Source organism: Polypterus senegalus, chromosome 11 (assembly GCF_016835505.1).
Source record: "Polypterus senegalus isolate Bchr_013 chromosome 11, ASM1683550v1, whole genome shotgun sequence".
NCBI lineage: Eukaryota > Metazoa > Chordata > Cladistia > Polypteriformes > Polypteridae > Polypterus > Polypterus senegalus.
The window spans coordinates 29,798,340-29,817,678 of record NC_053164.1 but is presented as its reverse complement, the minus strand read 5'-3'; the positions used below and the strand labels follow the sequence as shown (position 1 = coordinate 29,817,678).

General features: G+C 41.9%; 1 protein-coding gene across 3 annotated transcripts in view; it reads right to left on the bottom strand.

The window, feature by feature from the left end:
- Nucleotides 1–19,339, bottom strand: part of plekhg2 (pleckstrin homology domain containing, family G (with RhoGef domain) member 2) — a 221,969-nt gene that overhangs the window by 61,934 nt on the left and 140,696 nt on the right. For all 3 annotated transcript variants that reach the window (XM_039768267.1, XM_039768268.1, XM_039768269.1), the window contains 2 exons: nucleotides 5,751–5,817; nucleotides 2,653–2,699 (listed from right to left, as the gene is read on the bottom strand). In XM_039768267.1, the coding sequence (XP_039624201.1) occupies nucleotides 2,653–2,699; nucleotides 5,751–5,817 (114 nt within the window). The remainder of the gene's footprint in view (nucleotides 1–2,652; nucleotides 2,700–5,750; nucleotides 5,818–19,339) is intronic.

The following is a 19,339-nucleotide window of genomic DNA, read 5'->3' as shown; positions in this document are numbered from 1 at the left end:
AGTACTTTAAAAAACTGCTAAAAAATCATTATTTTAACATGGCTTTCTCATAGCTACATTTTAACTTAATCCTGATATTCTATATTTGTGAATAATTATCAATAATAATAATTATCAATAATAGCTGGTGGCTCCGTAATCCTTACTAACCCCTACTTCTCTTCTGTTCTTTTTCCGTTTTTTTCTGTGGTGGCGATCTGCGGCACCACCACCTGATCAAAGCACCGTTTGCTACATTGATGGATCGAAGGCCAGAAGTCCACAAGACCACCATCATCAAGTTCTTCCATGTGAACCCTGAATACCATGAAGACTTATTAAGGTCATTGATGTTAAGTAGAATGCCTAGAGAGGGCTGGGTGGTCTCATGGCCTCGGACCCCCTGCAGATTTAATTTCTTTTTTCAGCTGTCTGAAGTTTTTTTTTTGTTTGTTTGTTCTGTCCTCCCTGGTCATCGCACCTTACTTTTATTCTGTTATTAAGTTCCTTAATTTTAATTCTTATTTATTTTGTTTTTTTCACTTTCTTCATCCTGTTAAGCACTTTTGAGCGACATTATTTGTAAGAAAATGTGCTATACAAATTAATGGTATTGTTGTTGAACTAATGTCTATTAAATTGCTGATTAAATATAATAATATTTGTTCATCTGAACAGATTTCTCGCAGGTACTCCGTGTTACAGTAAAACTTGTAGGTATGAATGTGACCATAACTGCCTGTTTTAATAAAAAAATTCTGTAACATTATCAAGCGAACTGAGAAAACAATAATTTATTCCTTTGACTTTTTGCCCTGTGTGAGAATTTATAAATGAATAAGAACTTTCTCTTTAGATATACTGTAAATGTGTGCCAAAGACTCTTAAATCTGGACCTTTAGATAATATTAACATATAGACTTTAAGACTTTAGGGACTTTCAAATCTCGACTTGATGTTTTTTTGGAAGAAATAAGTGGATAGGACTGGTGAGCTTTGGTGGGCTGAATGGCCTGTTCTCGTCTACAGTGTTCTAATGTTCTAATAGGTGTGTTAAAGATTATACCATTTGACCGAACTTAACTGACTGTTGCTTTATTATTTTGCTCAGTCTTATCATGCTGATCTAATTTGATTACACAACAAAGTTTCGACAAGCTTGTTGTAATAAAACACGTCACGTGGATGAAGCTACTAGTCAAAGTAACCGCTGTTGCCTGAGTATGTTTTTAGAATTTGTTAAGGAAAGAAAGCAAAGGTTTGTGGATTTTTAAACAGTAACCGTGTTGTTTTTGGTAGCTGCCCCATCCTTCCTCCACACTGTTTCACTATCAAGGTCTCTGATCTTGTGAGTCGAGAATTTGTTCTTTTTGTGACTGATTAGACTCCAACAACAACAGCAACAACATTTATTTATATAGCACATTTTCATACAAAAAGTTGTAACTCCTTGCTAGGTTGCCACCATGAATGTAGTCATGTCTGACTCATCTTCTTAATTTAAGGTGGCCAGTGTGTAGTGTTTAAATTATGAAGAGAGGCCGATGAAGAAGGAGTTAAACAGCCACCTTTCTGATTCTCCTTTGTGTTGCGCTGCAGTTCCACTCTTAATCAAGCCTCAGCCAAAACCCTCTGCAAAAGCACACAATACTTCTTTTTATATTACAGAATACAGAAGTAGCATGCAGCATTGAGAATTTGTTCTTTTTAGGTTTCATTGGATTTCAGAATTAAGGAAACTCCTTGCTGGGATGAAACCATGAATGCTCTCATGTCTTGCTCGTCCTCTAAGTTGAAGGTGGGCAGTTCGTAGTGCTTAAATTATGAAGAGAAGCCAACAAAGCAGGAGTTAAACAACCACCTTTTGATTCTCCTTTGTGATGCTCTGCACTTGCAGTCTAGATCAAGCCTCACCCAACACCTTCCTCTTTATATTACGATAGAGAGAGGTGGCACATAGCATTGTTCAGGTAAGTAATGTTAAGCTAGTCTGGCTTCACTCTGTTCGGGTGTTTTAACTTTCTCTCAGCCAGCAGGTGGCACTGGTGTGCAGCCAGAAAAAAATACCCACTGCAAGACCCAGAGTCAAAATTCTGGGTTCCATAGTAGTCGATCTTGTTCGTTTTATGCAAAATTTGGTCCAGACCGGTCAAAGATTGGTTCAATTAATATGTTTTTTGTCTGCGTCATTCAGATGAACTTAACTGAGTGTGTAGGATTGTACAGGGAACATACAGACAGAAAGACAAGACATTTATTTCATATATTGAGATCTTCATTTCCCTGACACTCAGCTTTCTTCGAGAATTTAAATGATTATTAGGTCTGAGTGTTTGGCGACTCTAATTTGGCCTAGGGTCACATGCAGAGATGGTTCCTGTCTTGTGCCAAAAGCTGCCAAGATGCACTTTAGCCCGGAAAGTCCAGTACTGGAGAAAGGAGATGAAGGTATCTCTCATGTGTACTCCACGGGCTGTGTTGAGTAGTGTTTAAATGATCCGTTATCAGTTTTCATAATGAAAAACGTTTGTTCAGAAAAATGAATGTATAAACTTATGACAGTTATGAAGATTCTTGCTGTTGTAATTATCTTCATGAGTTTTAATGCCATTTGAGAGAAATACTAAGCGAGAAAACTCACCACTTTAATGACGAAGGAGTTAAGCTACTTACTTGGGGTAGTTCATGCAGTAGAGGGTGTAAATATCAAAGGCTTCACTCTGTAAAACAGGACAAAGAACAGATATGGAGTGAAAGCATCCTCAGATAAATTTGGTAGAGCATTCAAAAAGCTAAATCTGGTGGTCTATTGAGATCTTACTGCTATAAATAAACAACACAATGCACCCTGTTACAATTTTAGATTGTGCCACACCACTCATAAGTACTTCAAATCTGTTGTCTGCCCCCATTAACGAGGTCCACCTTAATCCAGACGGAGACTCAGTTGATCTTTTGTCCTTCATTTTGTTAATTTGACCCCACCATAGCCACATAAAGGAGGGAAATGTGGGAATTCTGCTGCTGCTACACATGGAAGGGCAAAACATTCCTGTTCCTCTCACCCACTCCCATAATGAGCCCACCACCCATGGCCATTTATTTTGTTACCCTGTTATGGCTAACTATAACCACTGGTCCATCTTTTCCATTAACTATCTGACTCAGAAATTATTAACATGCCCCCTCCTCGCCCATCTAAAGCCCATTAGCTCTCCTACCTTTCCAGTATATGTCCCCAGTTCCATCAATCCCTGTAGAACTGTTTTAGAATAGAATAAGATAGGAAGCCTTTATTGTCATTGTAGCAGCACAATGAAATTGTAAAAGCTACCCTGTAAACGGTGCAAGTACAATAAACAAATTATCTAAAAAAGCACAAATCCTATAACAAATAAATTATTATCCACTAAAGTAGAAAGCATACATACTGGGAGAAAAACCCAAAAAAAATTCGAACAGTTTTTAAAATTTAAAACTCTGATGTCCCAAGGATAAAAGTTATTTGCAGATCTCTTGGTTCTTCTTTTAATGCTCTTCTACTGCCTGCCGGAGGGCAGTAACGTGAACAATGAGAGGCCAGGATGGGGAAGGGTCTTTAATGCTTTTCCTGGCTCTGCAGAGACATTGGGCACCGGAGAGATCTTCCAGTGATTTTCTCTGCCGTGGATTTTACTCTCTGCAGAACTTTCCTGTCTACTGCTGAAACACAGTGAGCTAAAACACTCTCGATGGTCGAGTGGTAGAAAGTCAACAGCAGCTTCACCTTCATTTCCACTTTCCAGAGAAGTCTCAGGAAACGCAGTTGGTGCTGAGACTTTTGGACCATCGCCAGGATGTTTGCTGTCCAGGAAAGGTCCTCAGAGATGTGAGCTCCTAGGACCTTAAAGGAGTTGACCCTCTCCATCAGACTGATGTAGAATGGGGCTGCTCCTCAAGTCAATGACCATCTCTTTAGCTCTACAGGTGTTGAGTGACAGATTGTTCCTGGAGCACCACACTGACAGCTTCTCACCTCATCCCTGTATGCTGAAACATCGTCACTGGTCATGAGACTTACCACAGTGAAGTCATCAGCAAACCTGAAGATATTGTTGCTGGAGTAATTAAATGTACAATCACAAGTGTAAAGGGCATAGAGAAGAGGGCTCAGTACACAGCCCCGAGGGGAGCTGCTGCTAAGTGTGAGGGTGGAGGAGCTGTGGGGGCCAATTCTAATGGTTTGCGGGGACCAGTGAGTAAATCCTATCATTTATCATTTCTACTGCTTGACCCTGTTTTATTAACCCAGAGTTTCTAAAGTAAGTTTCTTTACATTTGACACTCAACATGTTAATTCACAATTTTTCAGTTAAGAAAAATATACAGTATATAGAAATATTTAACATTCCCAAGCAGCTCTTCTTTTCTCCACCTGAGAAGCCCGCTTCTTCTCTTCTTTTGTTGGTATCTTTTCGTGCTAAAACTGACTAAGTCAGTGTTTGTGTTGCAATTACTTTGTGCGATTTCTTTAATTTTTCACTTAAGCTGGCACATAAGATTTCAATCTGCCTCAATAATGATTTAAGATATGAAGAGATAGGGGAAGTAACAGCGAAGGTGGTAGGGAATAAGAACAGCGCCCATATGCATGTGCCACACGGCCACCCTGCTGGCTGCTGCCGAGAGTTGATTCTACAATAAAATAAAATAAAGATAAATAGAATCATCTCTCGGCTGCGGCCAGCAGGGTGGCCGTGTGGTGCACGCTGAAGCTTTATAACACACTGGTGAGGCCTCATCTTGAGCACTGTGTGCAGATTTGGTCTCCAGGCTACAAAAATGACATAGTAGTGCTAGAAAAGGTCCAGAGAAGAGCGACTGGGCTGATTCCAGAGCTACAGGGGTTGAATTATGAGGAAAGATTAAAATAGCTGAGCTTTTAAATTTCAAGTAAAAGAAGATTAAGAGGCGACCTGATTCAAGTGTTTAAAATTATGATTGGAATTAGTCCTGTGGATCGAAATGGTGACTTTAAAATTAGAGTTCATCAAGAACACGGGGACACAGTTGGAAATATGTTAAGGGTAAATTTCACACAAATATTAAGAAGTTTTTCTTCACACAAAGAACGATAGAGACTTGGAATAAGCAACCAAGTAGTGTGGTAGACAGTAGGACTTTAGGGACGTTCAAAACTCAACTTGATGTTTTTTAAAAGAATTAAGTGGATAGGATTGGTGAACGCTGTTAGGCTGAATGGCCTGTTCTCATCTAGATTGTTCTCATTTTGGCTAATTTTGAACTCAGAACTGAACTTTAGGAATGTCAGTACCTTTCAACTCAAGTGAACGGAGTAATAACAGGTTCAATGCAATTAAGAAGGTTTCTCTAATAACCTGTTAGAATTTACACAGGACTAATTAAAGGTAACCTAAGAGAGTTGACCATTAGGACACTGAAGGGAAGGTTGCTGAAAATGGGGCCTTGCTGACATATGTGAATGATAAAATCAGAATCAGTCATTTCAAGCAGTATTAGCCATTATCAGCACTAGAAATGTCTTGGCTGTATTTTTAAATCAATTATTTCTATCAAAAACATGGAAATTGGTAAAAGTGTCCATACTTGGGACTGGTGGTGCATAAACGCTTTATTTTATAAAAACAGATGTATTTGATTTTCAGGGGTTCATTTGTTGTGACAGTTCACTGAGGAGGGTGCTAATCTGCAACAAGCACAGGTCTGTCTACATGTCATCTCAGGAGGTACCCTTCATTAATGTCACTCACCCTCTCCACAAAACACTCGGCAATGGCTGCCACATCGCAACACCTCTCCAAGTCTTCCAGGAGTTCGCTGTGGAGACAAAAGAGAACGCCATGAGAAAGGGAGACACCAAAACTTAGTACACCAAACACATCAGATAAGCAATCTGAGCACAGATCTTGAATATGAGGCTCGAGAAACAACAGTATGAGGGATCTCCTAAGACCCTTTAAAAAAATCTAACAAGATCATCCAAGAGAGAAAGTGAGGAGTGTGGGTGTACTGCAAATAAAAAAGATAAACTGCTGGTTACAAAGTGAAAGCCAGGTGGATGGATCACTGGGTCAATTAAATGTTCCCAGAAGCCATGGGAAGCCAAGTCACAAAGAAAAAAAAAATATGGGCAGTGTGACCCCCTAGTGGGCAGATGTTGGACTGTAAACCGCAATGCCAAAGAGCCACTGTGTCATCCTGAGTAAGTCACTTCAGGTTATCTCAGGTGCTTAGGGATCAATTCTTGAAACACTGTCATCACTTTCACAGCGAGACCCCCAGGTACATTTGTCAAAACAGTGCATGTGATATGGAAAACAACACAGTCCACCTGCAAAACCACATACCTGTATTTTGCCCTAAATGATTAAACTAATGCTTCAAATTTAAATTATTGTGCAAATGAATAAGTCAATGTCAACAAAATGAGAAGTTCCTTTCACAGTGTGTAGAATCAGGGTGGTCACAATATTTAAATGTTTCATCAATATGACAGCGGGCTATGGAAATGTCTTCCTTATCTTCTAATCCCAAACAGTCTTGCTGTACATTGTTCCACTCCTGCTAAATGTTTATTGTACCAAATTGTTATTGTTCTAGTTATTAGGTAACAAACTGAAAATTCTTCAGCCATCCAAACCCTGATTTTAACATTAGAAGGCTTTATCCTCCACTTTGCACTTGCACTTTAGATTTCTTATTATTAAATTAGATTACTTAAACTTTATTAATCCAGTGGGGAAATTCAGATGGATACAACAGTAGAAATATAAACAACAAGGATACAAACTCACAGGACAAATAATAATAATAATCTTTTGAGCTCAAGTTGCTTCCCCTGGAGACTACAGCATAGAGCAACACACTGGCTACTATGGACTGGTAGAACATTTTCAGTAGCTTGCTGCACACATCTGAAGACCTCCTTATGAGAGTCTCCTTAGGAAGTCCAGTCTGCCCTTCTTGTAAGCTGCCACCGTGTTGTCACACCAGTCCAGATTGTTGTTTATAATGAACCCCCAGGTACTTGTAGCTCTTCACCACCTCCATGACCTTCACCTGAATGGTCTTTGATCTCAGAGGCTCCTTGGCATGCTGGAAATCCCTCACCAGGCCTCTGTCATGCCGATGTTAAGTTGTAGGTTGTTGTCCAAGCACCACAAGATGAAGTCCTCCATGACTTTAATCTACTCTGACTTCTGCTTCTTTTTTCGGCTGCTCCCATTAGGGGTTGCCACAGCGGATTATCTTTTTCCATATCTTTCTGTCCTCTGCATCTTGCTCTGTGTCACCCATCACCTGCATGTCCTCTCTCACCACATCTGTAAACCTTCTCTTAGGCCTTACTCATTTGCTTCTACCTGGCAGCTCTATCCATAGTACCCTTCTCCCAATACTGTATAGTCTCATTATACTCTAATGTCCTCATTTCTAATCCTGTCCATCCTCGTCACACCCAATGCAAATCTTAGCATCTTTAACTCTGCCACCTCCAGCTCTGTCTCCTGCTTTCTGGTCAGTGCCACCGTCTCCAACCCATATAACATAGCTAGTCTCACTACCATCTTGTAGACCTTCCCTTTCACTCTTGCTGATACCTGTCTGTCACAAATCACTCCTGACACTCTTCTCCACCAATTCCACCCTGCCTGCACTCTCTTTTTCACCTCTCTTCCACAATCCCCATTACTCTGTACTGTTGATCCCAAATATTTAAACTCGTCCACCTCAGGACAGTTCCCTGAGGCACCCCACCACCACTCCTGAGACGGAATCCCTCAGCCTCACAAACTGTTGGTCAAGTCGTCCATAATCCAGGAGACTGTGGGGGCATCAAAATCCAAAGCTTTGAGTTTTTTCCCCAAGTCATTGATGCAGAATGGTGTTAAAGGCACTGGAAAAATCAAAGAACATGATCCTGACTGTGGTGCCAGCTTTGTTCAAGAGGGAGCATGTTTAAGTCTGATGCCACTATTTTCTAGAACCATGCTGCAGATTTGTCACATTAGGAGATATTACAATAACTCCATGTCGCTGTAATTAATGAAACATTGGGCTAACACAGTTTGACAACTGGATGGACATTTGCTCAAGTGATGACTTACACAATGAGAGGATTCTGACATGTTTGGAAATGTAAAACTATTCTACTCAGAAGCAAAATAATCTGTTTTGATCACAAAGACATTTGCAATTGGCAATTATTAAAATTCTGGACATCTGTCATCTATTCATACATACTCAAGCAATTGCAATTTGTTAAAAGAATTGCATGTTGTGAATAATTTTATAGTGCCACACACGTGCGCATGGGAAGCAGCTAAAGGGCTCGAAGGAAGGTAACTTCATGCCAGACCAGGGGGTGGCCAGGTGTACTGATCCTTTCTTTCTTTCCACTGCAGACCTGTTATGGGAAATTCCGCCTGGCCTCAATGATGCCACTTTCAGCCACAAGCCTGATGAGGTCACTTTCGGCCCAGAGGAGGTCACTTCCAGCTCCGGTCATAATTATCTCACTTCCTCAGCCACACTTAAAATCCGTCCATCTCAACATCACCAGGTACTTCTGTTGTGGACTCCAATTTGTACACAATTGTACACAAAATCAATCATTTTGCAGCCAGGATCAATTATACGGGAGGCTTCCCCAAACCTTTTCTGGCTCTTTGTCTCATCTTTTGACAATATGTTGTTAAAGTGTCATTAGAGAATCTACCTAAACCGCACTCCAATAGAGCTCACCATGGGAAAAGCAATATAAACATAATGACTTGAGCAATTCAGTAATTGCAATCTTCACTCATTAAGGATTCACTCATTTATTTATGTTCCAAATCCAATTCTTCCAAAGCAAGTTTAAGGGAAATCTGGGTCTATTCTAGGACCAACTGGCACAAGGCAATAAGCAGCTTTGGGCACCAATGCATTGCCATGCACACTCACAATGAGACAGATTACACGTAAATACTGGGATAAGAAGAGAAACAGATTATTTTCGTAAAGTCCACAAAGGACTTTGGAAGAATACACTTGACAATAAACTGGTGACATTAGGTCCTATAGCTGCACATTACCCACTGTACCACCCTTTTTCCCAACCGAAGGCTTAAAATAAAAGCGTATGGTTCAGTAGCAATCACTAACCATCATGAATTATGAACCCTCAGTGAACGTGCCACCAATAATTTAAAGAAGAAAAGACAAGACTATAGGCAACTCACTAAATTTTCCTGTACCCAGGTGACATCACTAAATTCTCCTGTGGTGACACTTCACCCAGGTGACAAATCCAAAGGAGAACAAGCTTCTTGTTGACGTGCCTGTGATGAGTGGTCCGTGGTGCAGTGTAGATTTTAAATAAATAATCGTGGGTGGGTCTGAACAGGGATGTGAACACGCTTTGCTTTGCTCCGGGGGCACTTGGCTGATCACGCATACACGTGTAAATGCGAGCATCACTCAGGTGCCTCATTTTTGCCTCATAAGGAGCGGCATCTCACATCCACGCCCAATTAGGATGGCAGAATATAAGAAGAGCCTGCAGAAGAAGGAAAGAGAGGAAGAAAAGATGAATGGAGGTTAAAGAAGCAGACTGGGAGAGAGAAGGCAGAAAGTCGGAATGAGAGACTCTCAGAAGAGATGCTCAGGGGGCTGAAGGAGGCCATTACAGCTGAGCGGCTCATGGAGCTGGAGTGACCCGATGCTCATTTTCATACAAGTCTGGGGAAGGCGGCGGAAGCTGGACAGAGCGAGGCTCGGATGGGGAGCCCTGCTGGAGATCCGTGGACAGACAGCAGGGACTCAAGGCCTGTAACAGAAGGTTGGCTGTGCCTGAGAGTTCGGCGTCTCCTCTGCTGTGAGGCCCAGGGACTTGACTTTAAAGAGAAAGCTTCCTGCCTTAAGATTTTAATCTTGTCTTTAAGGGATTATTTATTATGGAGTTTTAACCTCCACAGTTCACTGCTTTTATTGGATTATTTATTTTTTGGTGGAATTTTTGGAGCACTGCACTATTTGAACACTGCTTGTTTCTGATTGTTTTAATAAAAGCACTGTTTCTCTTATGAACCTATCCATTCGTACATGTAAGCGTGTGCTCATTTGCCAGGCTCATTTTGGTTATGGTTATCGACGATCCGGGTTCAAGGAGGCTCCAGGAAGACAGAAGGTAGTGTGGAGCCGACCCGGACCGTCACAGTGCCTAGTGAAAGAAGGGTTAAAAATGAAGGCCAGTAGACCTTGAAATGAAATGAAAATGGATATTCCATGTGTCTGTCATCTGTCTTTTCAAAAGCTGGATGCGGTGGAGCTGCAGAGCACATGCTAACAGCACGGGCAATCAAAACGCATGCTTCACAGGAAAAGGCAGACAGCGCCTTGTGTGGTTTCCATATTCACGTCTTCACACAAAGCAAATAGGACACAGGTGGGTGAAAATTACCATGGAGAGAGAGAGACGAACCTTTACCAGGCAACAAAACAGTTTGTGGGTGCCACACTCACACAATCACTTTCATTGGATTGTTTCAAGCTTCAGTTTGCCGCAAATTCAAATGAAAATACAGATGTGTGTGGCTGTGTAACTTTAAATGATTTTTTACAGTGTGGTGTAGTGGTTAGTGCTGCTGCCTCCTAAATTCACTGTCCTGGATTTCACTCGATCGTTGCCTATGTGGGGTCTGCACTTTCTTGTGTCTGTCTGGGTTTGTCTCTGGGTACTGTGGCTTTCCTCCCACATCCTCAAAGACGTATGGTTTAGGTTAACTGAAGGTTTCCTGTGTGTCATGAAATGGACTCGCAACCCTTTTACTTTTTACCCGATGCACCCGTCAATTATAAATTCTAGATGGTAGACACTGTCCTAAAAGAAGCAATGTCCAAAAATGATTTAGGGGTTTATGTTGACACAACATTTTCATCATCTAATCATTGTGCAGAAGCAATTAAAAAGGCAAAGAAAATGTTATGCTGTATCATAAAACTGTTTAGTATTAATTAAAGGATGTTATGCTCTGACTCATATAATACACTAGTGAGACCACATGTGGAGTACTGTGTGAATGTCCATGGTAGAAAAAAGACACAACAGCACTTGAAGTTATGGGGAGGAGAACAACCAAGGACAGACATGCCATACTGTGACAGACTCAGAAAATTAAACCTGTCAAGTGTCTTGAGCAGGGGAGGCTGTGTGGGGACCTCAGCCAGGTCTTCAGAATGCTCAGAGCTACTGATGAAGTACAGAGTGAATCACGTAGTCGAAGACACCAGTGGAAATTAAGAGGAAGTACATTTATGACTGAAGTCAGGGAGCACTTCATTATGCAAAGATTTGTGGAAATGTGGACAAGGAGTTGAAGCAAATTTGTTGAAAATCTTTGAAAAATCTGGATGAGTTATTAGAACAGCTTAGCTAATAGATGAACAAACGGGCTTCATAGACTGAATGGTCTCCTCTTGTTTGTCAAATTTCTTATGTTCTTATGTCCATCCTCAGTCCTAAATTGGATAAGACGGGCTTAAGGGTGATATGTTAAAATGACAGACAGACAGACAGACAGACAGACAGACAGACAGACAGACAGACAGACAGACAGACAGACAGACAGATAGATAGATAGATAGATAGATAGATAGATAGATAGATAGATAGATAGATAGATAGATAGATAGATAGATAGATAGATAGATAGATAGATAGATAGATAGATAAAAACAAAATACGAGAAATGATCATTACAAAGCCTTTCTGAATCTAACGTCTTATGTGAAATGTAACTGCCCAGTTACCCAACAAAGCACCTTCAGTATTACTGGTGTCCTTTCCAATCATCTCTTTAATCTTGCCATTGTTCTTCTTGCTAGTCATAACCTTTGTCCACACTGCCTCCCAACTCTAAGCCTTACAGTCTTTTGACCTAAAATGGCTTTTAAGCTTCATCCTTGAAAAACTTTGAGGTGAACCATGGGAATTGATTCCAGGGTTCTGGATAATATAATGGCTACAACCTCTCATATTGTCTCCAGGTGCACCTGCATTTCTCAGTACACTGTGAGCCTGACAGATAAAGTTTAACTTTACTGGAGCATATCACAGCAGTTCGGGAATCCCAGATAAACTAACAGACAGATGTTCTAGGATCTTGTATCACTTCATCTCTGATAGATAGATAGATAGATAGATAGATAGATAGATAGATAGATAGATAGATAGATAGATAGATAGATAGATAGATAGATAGATAGATAGATAGATAGATAGATAATTTTATTCATCCACTCAGGGAAACTCATGTGTCCAGTAGGTCAATCACATCATTAAAAATTGTTAGAAATTCTTTAAAAAATGTGAACAAAATATAAATATATAGTAAAAAGTTCAAAAGGTCAATTGGTAGAGTGTTGGAAGGTAGCATATTGACCAGGTCATAACTTACTTGTATTGATAACAGCATTACAATAAAATCTCAGAGCAGTAGGAACAAATGCTCTTCTTAAGAGTTCTGTTCTACACCGCAGTGACAGAAGACGAATGCTACATTTACTTCTCTGTCCTGACAAAATGTTGTGAAGAGGGTGATTGCTATGGTAAAGGATGGCCTGTACCTTCCTCCCCATACACCTTTCCACCAACATTGTCACTGAGTCCACAGTCCTACTGAGCACCAAGCTGGTCTTCTTCACCAGCTTGTCCAGCCTCTTCATGTTCTTATCGGTAATGCTGCCTCCCTAATTCATGCCAGCAAAGAAGGGGACACTGGCAACAGCTGGCTGGTAGAACAAAGATAACATATGCTGAATAATCTGAGTCTTCTGTGGAAAAACAGCCTGTTCTGCCCCTTCCTGTAGAAGACATCTGTGTTCACAGACCAGTCCAGTCTGTCGTCAAGGTGGACACCTAGATATTTACAAGTCTGCACCATCTCAATGTCCTCCCCTCAGATGTTAACAGACTGAAGTGGGAGCTCAGACCTGCGGAAATCCACAATCATCTCCTTGGTCTTCGTTGTGTTCAGGACCAGGCAGTTCTTGCTGCTCAATCACTGAAAGCACCAGTCAAATCCCTGTACTCCACTTCCGGCCCATTCCTTATACACACCACAATAGCTGTATCTCAGAATGTGGCAAAAGTTCGACTTATATTTAAGTCTGCTGTGTATAACATGAACAGGAATGGGGCCAGATCAGTCCCTTGTGGGGTCCCAACATTGCTTACTACCATCCAGGAGACATAGTTCCCCAGTTTGACAAACTGCACTCACTCAGTCAGGTAGTTATGAATCCAGTTTATCATTAAGAATGGAGAGTTGGATGGTGTTTAATGCACATGAGAAATCAAAAACACAATCTTCATATAATCACCCAGTTCATCCCAAAACATGTGTAGCAGGTAGAAGATTGCATCATCAATGCCAATGTATGCAAAGTGTAGGGGATCCAATGCATGCTGATCTAGTGGTCCGAGGCGACACAGAAGCAGCCACTCCAGTGTCTTCAGGGTGTGTGCTGTGACAGCCACCAGTCTGTAGTCATTTGTTTCAGTTAGTTGACTAACTTTGGGAACCGGCACAAGACATGATGTTTTCCACAGAGCTTATGGCTTCCCACCTTGAAGACACAGGTTGTAGAATATCTGCAGAGGCTCAGCAAGTTGATCTGCACAATCCTTAGGCCGTCTTGGACACAGACCATCTAGACCAGCTGCCTTTCTAGGGTGTAGCATCCTCAGCTCTACCCTCACCTCATCTGCTGTGAAGAGCAGGGCAGTGGGACCTGCGTTAGCAGATGTTGCAGCAACAATGTCAGGGGTGCAACAATATTGAGTGGCAGAGCCTGCATCTACAATGGTGGGAGAGGGAACAGGTGACCCTGAGCCGGTGCTGGACTCCTCTTCTCTTTATACCCAGTAATTGCCTTCATTCCCCAACATCCCTCTTTGACGCTGTTGTGTTGAAGCCTCATCTCCTATTTTCCTTTATAGCCCATTTTTGCTTGCTTTAAGCTCCTCTTTGAGTAGTGCTGTACCAGCTTAAGCATCTCCCTGTCACCAGCCATGAAAGCTTACTTTTTTGGAAGGTTTATTGTTGGAAAAACACCAAGCAGTTTTTTTACGGTTCAACAAAATCCCTGCAGAGATTTATGTAGTCCACTGTACAGAGAGCCGCCCTGTCAATGCCAACATCCGCACCATTTCCCTGGGACTTCAGCAGTATATTCCAATCTGTACACTAAAAGCAGTCTCTAAGAGAATCTCGGGCCTCGGGTGTCCCCCTCCTGAATGATCGGATAATTACAGTCTGCCTGATTACACAAGGTTTGTAAACTGGCCGCAGACTGTGCTCCGATTTACCAAGTGTGGCCTCCTCGATGTTGGCACAACACACGTCCAGTGTTTTATCTTCCCTCGTCGAACCTCCCTGATGACCACAAACTGAGAGTTTCCTTTACACCCATTTACATCCATTTTCCTAACCTGCCTTTTCCGATATAGTGTTGGTGCAGTGATTAGTTGTTAAAGCTTCTGGCGCAGGGGATGTTTGGACCCACCTACCACGTCAATGTCTGTGTGAAGTCATCACATTCTCCATTTGCTCTGCAGGGTTCTATAGTTTTTCCTTCCATATTCCACAAAGGTATATATATATATATATATTATATATATATATATATATGTGTGTGTTGTGAAGACCTGGGAGTGCACAGCTCCCCGGACACCCGATACAACAGTCACAGTTACCCATCTCCGTAACACAGATGTTTATTTCCATCGGGAAGCATTTTCCCTTGCTCTCCACTGCAGGCCAGTACAAAAAGTACACAAGAATAAGACACCAATATACAGTTGTTTCTTCTTCTTGTCTCGCTCCTTCATGACACTTCCTCTTCCTCTCCTCCTATTAAGTGCTGTCCTCAGACTCCGGTTTACTTCTGTGAGGTAGCTGGCTCCTTTAAAGCTGCACCCAGGAGAACTCCAAGTGGCTCACTGGGGAGGTCTGGAATTATTCCTAGGTGTGGCAGGAGCCCAAAGTAGGACTGCTGCAGCTCCCCCTGGTGGCATCCCTGGAACTCAACAGGGCTGAGCTGACCAACACCAAGCCCCATATAGCCCTGTGGGACTCCAAGGGGTCATTACAACCCCAATAGCAGTCCTGGGAAGATAGCACCCTTCATAAGTCATCTCCCCTGGTCCTTCATTAAGGAGGTGTCCCAGTCGGGTAATGGCACAGTTTTAAGTTCATTAGGGCCATTACACCCCCCAATAGTAGCCCAGGGGAGATAGCACCCTTCATAAGTCATCTCCCCTGTCCTTCCATTATGGAGGCGTCCCGGTCAGACAATGGTGCCGACCGCCATCCTTCACAGTGTTAAGTTAATTAGTGATTTAATGCTGAATGTGTGCATTGTGATTTGTTCAGGGCTGACCAGAAACTGCCGTCCCCAAAGAGGGATCGAGCCAGATTGTGTTATAGTAAATACGCAGAAAGTCACACATGTTTCAAGAAAATTGGACTCACAGTAAAGTCAAACAAATCTCATCATTTTGAATCAAAGCTTAAACCCTTGTTGCATCGCAGCTCTCCAAATCCAGCAGTAGAATTAATGTTCCTTAAAGCACATTTGGAAGAGGTGGAAAGAAATAAAGCAAGCATATGTGCAGCATTCAGACAGCGAGAGCAGTAACGGCGCATTCTTCAAATGTTTTCAATCTGTAGTATATTCCAGTGGTGAATAACCATGTCCCAAGCTCCTGTCTGCAAAGGCTATTTATTCTTCAGCTGGGGAGCCGCTCTCCGCCAGATGTTGTACTCACTTAGAATCAGATTAAGGTCCTACCATAAATCTGCCAAAAGCAACACGCATTCCTGCCTTTTACTGCTGCCATTTCTGCCGTTTCAGTCCTGCTGGATGCTGGAGTGAAATCTTGAAATGTACTGTGAACGTGGATGACATCATTCACCGTGCTTGCCATGGGTGAGACAATACCTCACTGCAGCTCAAAGATGAAGCACTATTGTGGCGCCTTGTTCGGGTGACTTACAAAATGATTACAACTGAAAGGCTACCTGTCATTTGAAAATAAATAAATAAAACAAATACGCTTCCACAGCTGGTTCAAGAACTCAAGTGCAAGTTATTTAGGGTCACTCGGTCTGATCTGAAACAGCAAGCCAGGCAGTTATTTAGGGTCACTCGGTCTGATCTGAAACAGCAAGCCAGGCAGTTATTTAGGGTCACTCGGTCTGATCTGAAACAGCAAGCCAGGCAGCTTTAAGAAAGACGGCTCCTCGCAGAGGATTCTGGGATGAATGGGAGACTGCAAAGCTGGGTGGCAAGTGGGGTCCACGATGCGATGACAACTACAGCAATCTGCAAATGCCTTTTTGAAACGCTGGCTGATTTGCATTAAAAATCTACAGCTAGTCATCTCTTTATAGCTCCTCATTTCTTAGATGTTTGACAACAGAAAGTATTGCCTTGTTCAAAAGGGACAGTCGCCAATAGTAATTATTAAGCTTCATAGTCCACGTGTGTTTACATGAGTTTTAGAGGAAAATAAAGATTTGATTGTGTCTTTAGTTATACGGGTGGGCTTGTGAGCATGAGAGTTAACAACCAATGAATTGGAAGTACAATGCATATAATACTGGAACGATCGATTAAGAAATGTGGGTGCTTTGGACTCCAGAATCTGAAGAGAAGCTCATCTGCCTGACGTCTCATGTCTTACATCCCAAGAAATAAAGGAAGAAAACAAAAAAGGGCTGAGACTGAAGCTGAACTCGCCATAGCTGTTAACCACTCTAAGAGCACCGGCTCCATCAGGCAGCACGCTATTGGCTGTCACACAAAGGGGCGGGCACAACTGTCCACACACAGTTGCTAAATGTGACCTGCCCAGCGAGTTTCAGTCATTTAAATTGACATGGCCCAGTGATGACATCATCTCCCGAAGTTTGACGCATAACATGACCTTGGCTATACATTCGAAGACACATTTGAATTGGTAACTGACTGATTAATTTAGGGACACACACAGCCTGATCTGAAAGATGAACACAAGAGCAGCTTATTATCAACTAGGTGGCATTGCCAAGTTTTTACCATTATTTGATGAGCAGCTGAAGACCCAAAGCAGGGCGCACCACCATAACTGCAGAGTTATCACAGAATTCAGGGTTCCAATAAAAGAAAGAAAAGTGACATCAAAAATTCAGCTGATCCTGGTGACAAAACTCAAGAGCAGGGCCAAAAGTCCTAGCAAGAGGCATGACTGATCTGAACTTTCAAGTGGCCTTCTCTATCGGCCCCCTACTTAATGAATTTCTTCCATTCTTTTCTTTAGCAATTTATTATGCAGATCAGCTTATTCCATTACAGTATGAGGTACAACATTGGGTCCAACTCTGGATGGAACGCGGGTATACAATAAGGCACAATGATGCATGGGTTCTCTCAGATTGAAGCCATTGATCCTAAATGGTGCATCCTTGGGATGAAAATGGAGTGCCTGAAGAAACTGACATTGGCTATGGAAGTGTAAACTTCACACAGATGGTGCCCTGGTGCTGTGAGGTAGCAATGGTACTCACTGCCAATCCTCAGTCAACAAGTTAGTGGTGTTATGTGAAAACAGTTCTCCTTGAGTGTCTCTTTGGTTATGCTGTTGTTATCTGATGTAAAGTTTCAGACTGAATAATACTTGGGGCAGTATTGTGCTGCCATCTAGTGGGTAAAATAACATCATGCTTCAAAAAAATACTGAATATTTCTATGCATGTTACCATTCTATGGTAACTCATCAATATGTATGAGTGGGGCGGAGTCTTCAGTGTTGAGTACATGCAAAGCTGTAAAGCCAGTTTTAGAACAAACTGAAACTGAACCATTTATTGAATCAAGTGATGATGATGATGATGATGACAATGTGAATTGGTCATCAAACATTTAAACAGATAGTGAAAGTGATGCACACAGACAGCACTGTATGACTGAACCTCTGTGATATGCTTGCATGAAGCTTCAGGAAAGCAAAAAGGCTAAATAATTGCAATGAAGTGGAAGGACAAAGAAGACATTAGCTTCCTAAGCACTGTTCACTATGTGGCAGCTGTCAATGTTGGTGTCAGATGAAATGTGTCACTAAACCTTGCTCTGTGGTAACCTACAATAACCCTATCAGTAGCGTTGACTAGGCACTGATGTCCTACCCTCTCATGTGCAAACAACAGAAAAAATATGATAAGGAAAAGTGTGCAAAGAAACACAAATCCACTGTCTGGTTTGAAACATTAGACTGTGTGTTGATGCCTGTTTCATAACCTATCACACGAGGGATACGTGCAAAGCATACACACACACACAGATTTTAAGCTTTACATTGTGAACACGCTGAACGCAACCCCAAAGGGAACATGGCGGCTCCTGCGAAACGGCCTCTTAAACAGTAATTCAATGGGAAACAAATACAGATTTTTTATCTCTTTTAATCTCTTTGCTAGATTATTTGCAGTCTTGCTGCTGCTGCCGTGCCGTGTGATCTGCATCCTGCGTGGGGCATTGAACATTTTAAAGCCTGTACAGCAGCTGTCCTTTTGTCTCACTTCCTTGTCTCTCTTCCCCCAGTCATCCTCTGCTCCTGTTGGGGCTGCCGTTCCTGAGGGGCACCCCTTTAAAGAGGAAGATTTTTCTGTTCCTTTAATTGAGAGATGGAGCTGTGCCCTCCAGGTTGACACGGAGCTCGATTCACTCCTGAAAGAGACTTATGTTTGTTTGAATAAAGTTTTTGTCTCTGGAATTTCCTGAGTGTATCTGTGCCACTTTGTGACCCAAGCGTGACAATATATTAGGTAGAGAGCTGATTTGAGTATTATGCCTGTTGCTGCAGATCACAAGGCTTACACCGACTCACTGTGCAGTCAGAGGTGATCAATCGCTCCATACCACCTTGACTTTTGATAATCCACTGTACAATGGTGACAAAACCCACCATTATGTTTTAGTTGGACTCTCTTTGCTACAAGGAAAGTTAGTTTCATTGGTTTGACCGAGATTCCTTGCCCAAATAGCAAATAATGGCAAAAATGGCATTGACATCTAGCAAGACATAGAAGTGAACGTGTAATGCTAAATACTCCATGGACAACGTTCTGCATACATTCACTGAATTGGATTCTGACTTGTCCGACTCTGATTTTGATACAAGTGATGGAAAACAAATGTCAGGTACCAGCACCAGCTGATTGTGGAGCTGAACAGACCCCTATGACAACATTCACCTTGGAGGACCACCACTTACAATAACTAGAGGTACAAACCAGATTACGATGCACTACGAAAC